A 6081-nucleotide genomic window follows, 5' to 3' on the forward strand; every position below is an offset into this window, starting at 1 on the left:
CCGATGTGGCAAAAATGCCCCAAAAATGTTTTGCTGATGTTGAAATGTTACGTTTCTATAATAAAAGCATGTCATTTCTATAATCCTGCATGAAATGATAGCCCGTTACTGCTGGTGGATCCGCAGGTGGCTAATAAGAACACAAGAACAGCCAGACTGGGTCAGACCAAAGGTTCATTGAGCCCAGTATCCTGTCTTCCAACAGTGGCCAATGCCAGGTGCCCCAGAGGGAGTGAACAGAACAGGTAACCATCAAGTGATCCATCCTGTCGCCCATTCCCAGCTTCTGGCTAACAGAGGCAAGGGACACCATCCCTGTCCATCCTGGCTAATAGCCATTGATGGATCTATCCTCCATGAACTTATCTAGTTCATAGTCTTGGCCTTCACAACATCCTCTGGCAAGGAGTTCCATGGGTTGACTGTGCATTGTGTGAAAAAATACTTCCTTTTGTTTGTTTTAAATCTGCTGCCTGTTAATTTCATTTGGTGTTGTGTTATGAGAGGGAGTAAATAACACTTCCTGATTTGCTTTCTCCACACCAGTCATGATTTTACAGAGCTCTATCATATCCGCCCTTAAGTCGTCTCTTTTCCAAGCTGAAAAGTCCCAGTCTGATTAATCGCTCCTCATATGGCAGCTGTTCCATACCTCTAATAATTTTTGTTGCCCTTTTCTGAACCTTTTCCAAGTCCAATATATCTTTTTTGAGATGGGGCGACCACATCTGCAGTCAGTATTCAAGATGTGGGCATACCATGGACTTATATCGAGGCAATATGATATTTTCTGTCTTATTATTTATCCCTTTCCTATGATTCCCAACATTCTTTTAGCTTCCTTGACTGCCGCTGCACATTGAGTGGATGTTTTCAGAGAACTCTCCACAATGACTCCCAGATCTCTTTCTTGAATGGTAACAGCTAATTTGGACCCCATCATTGTACATGTAGGGTTGGGATTATGTTTTCCAATGTGCTCTACTTTGCATTTATCAACTTTGAATTTCATCTGCCATTTTGTTGCCCAGTCACCCAGTTTTGTGAGATCCTTTTGTAGCTCTTCGCAGTCTGCTTGGATCTTAACTATCTTGAGTAGTTTTGTATCATCTGCAAATTTTGCCACCTCCCTGTGTACCCCTTTTCCCAGATTGTTTATGAATATGTTAAATAGGACTGGTCCCGTACAGACCCCTAGGGAACACCACTATTTTCCAGTCTCCATTCTGAAAACTGACCGTTTATTCCTACCCATTGTTTCCTATCTTTTAACCAGTTACCAATCCATGACAGCACCTTCCCTCTTATCCCATGACAAGATCAATCTGGGATCCACAGATCTTATCACATTGGGGCAGACGGCTCCCAGTGGAAGGGGAAGATCCGGATTATTGAATCAGGCTGCACGGCATTCTTTCCTCCTTTCCCGTTTCTCCATTTCCTGTTTTCTTCATTGGGTCTCGTAACGCTGGGATCCTTCCCACAAGGTCCTTCTCCATTTCAGGTGCTGGAGGGCTTGGGTTTCCCATAACTCCTCAACAGCAGAGCAGGTGGACAAAGACAATTTCTCTCAATGTCTGTGAAGGCGGATGAAGGCTGCAACAGGATGGTGATCTCCAATTGCCTTGGTTTCCTGGTGCTTGGATGAAGACCCTCATCCTGCCAAGCACCGTGTGGACATTGATGTGCAACGGAGTCTCCATGTTAAAAGAAATCACACACAGGTGTCTTCCATATTCACATCTAAGTCCTGTGGCAATCAGTGACGGAAACTCCTAGTCACCGACCAGCACACAAGCGGCGGCTGTCAGAGGGTCATTTTTGCATTTGGACAGAGGCAGCCTGCAACTCAGCAGCCGCAACCACAACTGAGCAGCCCTTTTAGGACCCACTCTGCTCCCCCGCATGGGGAGGGCGGGTCTTGAGCAGGAGGTGGGCAGTCTGACCTAGTGCTCAAAGCAGGAGCTGGGAAATCAGGCCAGCCCATGTACCGGGAGGTCAGAGTCTGAGACAGGCCCGAGAGCAAACCCAGAGCGGAGTGTCGGGAGGCAGGGTCTGGTTACCAGGAGATCAGAGGCAGGAGCCAAACTTGAGAGCACTACCATGGATCAACATGCAGAGTCAGGCCGGGTCAGGATACCAGGGCGAGGGCGAGGATGAGGAAGAGGAAGGCACACACTCCAGAGCAGGGTGGATCCCAGCTGCACGGACTCCTGTGCTGGATTTAAATAGGGGCCGTGGACCAATCAGGGCTCCCCAATGTTTTGCCAATCAGCTCCCAGGATTGGAGCCCTGTGAGTTCAGCTCCTAATCTGCAAGTGCTTAGCAGGTCCCTGGGTGGCAGGTTGGAACCTGCTAGCACCAGAGACCCCTGAGGACCTGGGTTCAAGTCCCTAACATCAGGCTGGAAAAGGTGCCCTAAACATAGTCCGCCTTGCCTCCCCCAGCTGCATAGCTCTGTTCAAAGGGAACAGGGAAGCTTTACTATTTATGCTGATTATAGTTATAACAATTATAGAGACGAGGTGGCAGAGGTTATATCTTTTAGTTGACCAACCTCTGTTGATGAAAGAGACAAGCGTTCGAGCTTACACAGAGCCTTCATTCTTCAGGTCTGGGAAAGGTCCCTCGGAGAAGTCCCAGCCAAATACGAGGTGGACCAGATTGTTTAGCCTAAGCAGTTAACACATGTTGCAAGAGACCATTCAAGGTGAAGTGGACAGCTAACCTCTTGGCAGTCACAGGACAAAGGCGGGTCAGTGGGTTACAGAGTGTTGTAATTGTCTGTTACAGCTGTCCCCCTGATGGATTCCTTATTCCCCCTTCCTTTCTGTTTGTGCTGAGTGGCTGCCCTCCCCCTCCCTCCCCCCCCGGCCATGGACCTGACCGAAGTCACAGCCTGGCCCTGCTCATGGAAATGGCTTGTGCAGACTGACTGGAGCCATTCCTCTGCTCAGGGAGGGGGGGGGCTTTTCGCTCCTTTGTCTAGCTTCTTTGTTCAGACCCAGCTCGGTGTAGGGTGCTCTGCCCAGGTATGCAAGACCTAAAGTGGCCACATAGCTGAGCATATGAGTCATACCTGTGACTCAGAACTTGCCCAGACATGTCCTGTGCCTACCTGCAGTTTTCCCTGCCTTCTCTCCTCCCCTGGATTAAGAGGAACCAATCAGAGTTACTGGCGGGAAACTGCCTGAGTTTGCCTTTAAAACCAGACATTTTCTGATCAGACCCCCGGAGAAGGTCCTTGCTTTGCCACCTGGTCTGATCAGCTTGGGGTCTTTGAGGGGGCCCTCTCCCCGCTCTCGTTTGTTTTTGAGCGTAACCCCGTTTTTAAACTCCCACAAACGACGAATTTGTGCCTGGAGATCTCCTGATTATTGTAAGCGAATCGAGTCCTCTCTGCACCCTCTGATGCTGAAACTGCTGTTCCTGCTGCTTCTTTGGGGATTGGTAAGGAAAAACCTCTTGCACACTCCCCTTGTTCTAGCTGCTGGCTTTCTTTCCCCAGCAGGCAGACCCAAGCTAACTCCTTGGTCTGTGTCTGTAATCTGCTTCTAGCTCCGCAGCGCCTTTGCTGCTAGAAATAAGCCTGCTTGCAGCCACCACTAGTTAAATCCCTCTCCCTTGGAGCTGTATCCTGGGCACACACCACTCTGCCCTCTGGAACTACCCCTAGTAGAAGGTGCACCCATTAGGTTAGGTTTAGCCTTTAGTCTAGATAAATTGTAATTTCATTTTGCATAGCTGTGGTTAAGTTAGGTTTAGAAAATTGCTTGCATTGTACTCTGTAAGTTAGGCTTAAAGAATTGTTGCATTGTGTTTTGTTACTTGCTAATTTGCGTAGTCTTGATTAAGTTAAATCATAGATAAGATTTTGCTGTGTTCTGTATAATTGTCTCTCTGCTGTTTAAACTTGCAGCCTGTCTGCTCTCTGTCTCTCTCTCTCTCTTAATCCCTTCCCCCACGTGCTCACCCCGCTCCTACTGCTGCCAAACCTCAATTGTATTACTGACGTCTAGCATAAAACCCCATTGGTTCCCCTCTTTCTCTCTAACTCCCCTCACATTTTACATTTACACCGACACGTTTTTACCTAAAGTTGTTGGTTACTTAACACATTTTGCCCATAACTGTTAGTTGGTTATATGCTGCTGTGACACACTTTTTACATAGAAATTGTTAGCTACCTGTTACATTTCTACTTCAGTGTTAATTGGTTACCAACTGTATTGTACCCCACTGTATTGTACCCCACTATTGAACCCCCCTCTCCTATTTACTAAAAGAAACCCCTCCCCAATTGTCTCCCTTAACAAACCCCATACCCCTCACTATTGAATTTTCCCTGTTTTGCATTTTCTTAATAAAGTTTATTTTGCACCCCACCAGTGCAGTAGTTGTCCCCCAAGATCCCCTACCTGCTGGCAGGGTCAGTAATGAGCCAGAAATCCAGTGTCTTTACTGAGGCCATGTTGACACTACACAATTGAGTCAACCTAACTTACATTGGCATACAGCCGCCACAGTAATTACATCGCTTGTGTGGATCCACACTTTGCTCCTTGTGTTGGCGGTGCGCGTTCGCAGTCTGCGACTCCAGACATGATGATTTGGCTTAACCATCTACATGTAAACGTCTAGTGGTTGCTCTACATTTGTATCAGCCGTACGAAGAAGAAAACGGATTGAACTGTGAGGGTGAGGCATTGTGGGATGGATTCTGAAAGCCAGTAACAGTCGATATAGGTGTTGCAATGTCTACACTGGCACTGTGTCGACCTAACTATGTTGACTGTGACTCTACGCCACTCGTGGAGGTGGAGTTGTTAAGTCAGCGCAGCAGGGCAGTTACATCGACGGGAGTGAAATTTGAGCGTAGACACTTACAGAGTTAGGTAGACGTGAGCTGACCTAACTCTGTAGTATCAGGGGGTAGCCGTGTTAGTCTGTATCCACAAAAACAACAAGGAGTCCGGTGGCACCTTAAAGACTAACAGATTTATTTGTTTACTCTGTAGCGTAGACCAGGGCTGAGCCCAGGAGTTGTAGGGTTTAGCAAAGTTATGAATTGAAGCTCCCCGGCTCATCTTTTGAAGGTGTTGTGCAGATTCCCTTTGACGACAAGGATGGAGAGGTCAGATATGGAGTTTTTTGCCCAGCTCTAGTTCCAAGAGGATTAAGCTAACTCCGGAAAAGGCACTTTTATCCTGGAATAAGCGTGTCCACATGGACAGCAAATCTGGTCAATTTCCCCATGTAGAATCTTCGAAATGTCGGGCTGGAAGGGACCTTGAGAGGGCATCAAGTCCCGCCCCCTCCACTGACCTAGAACCAAGTAAACCTGGATCATCCCTGACAGGCGCTTGTCCAACCTGTTCTTAAAGCCACCAATGACGACCCTACTGGCTTGTCTTTGGGTATGTCTACACTGCAGCTGGGCATCTCTGACAGCGGGGATATTGTGGGGTCAGGCTGGAGCTCAGGATCTCACCCCCCTACCCCCAGCTTGCCACGCTCCATATCGTTGTGTAGACAAGACGTAAACGTGGCAGGGCGACGACTCACCGGCGCGGCGCCTCCTGCTGGCTGTCCAGGGAATTCGCTCTTTTCCAGCTCCGAAGCGCCCTCTGCCGGCTGATGTCTCGCCTGCCGTTGGCCCCCGTGTCCCTCCCGGACCCCGGTGCCCTTTGCCCAGGGTTTCTGCCCACTGCAGTACCCCCTCACTCTGGGTCTCCCCTCCCAGAGGAACCCCCAACCCCCTATCCCCACCTTGCCTCAGTGATTACTACCAGTCTCCATTTAGCCCCTGCTCCCTGGGGCAGACGGCCATCTGTTAACCACTCATCATCGACAAGGGGGGTTGGACCAGCTGCCTCTGCCTATCTCTGGGCTGCCCCTCTGCAGCCCCAGTACTCTTTTTGTGGGCCTTTACCTCGGTCTCCAGCCTGGGGCTTAGCTAGGCTGGAGCTCCCCCACTCCTTCTGCCCTTCCCCAGCACTGCTCCACCTCAGGTACCCTCCTCAGCTCCCAGGCAGCCAGGTCCTTCTCTCTCAAGAGGCTAGAGAGAGTGTCTGTTTGTCC

At 49.2% G+C, this 6081-nt stretch overlaps 1 protein-coding gene across 1 annotated transcript in view; it reads left to right on the plus strand.

The window, feature by feature from the left end:
- The window catches only part of LOC112108735 (kallikrein-14-like), an 8650-nt gene extending 6195 nt beyond the window's left edge, over positions 1-2455 (plus strand). Inside the window, exon 5 of the mRNA XM_026658556.1 lies at positions 2448-2455. Within this exon, the coding sequence (XP_026514341.1) occupies positions 2448-2455 (8 nt within the window). The remainder of the gene's footprint in view (positions 1-2447) is intronic.
- Positions 2456-6081: the final 3626 nt, after the last annotated feature.

The sequence above is a fragment of the Terrapene carolina genome, unplaced genomic scaffold (assembly GCF_002925995.2).
Source record: "Terrapene carolina triunguis isolate 2854851 unplaced genomic scaffold, T_m_triunguis-2.0 Scaffold461, whole genome shotgun sequence".
Taxonomy (NCBI): domain Eukaryota; kingdom Metazoa; phylum Chordata; order Testudines; family Emydidae; genus Terrapene; species Terrapene triunguis.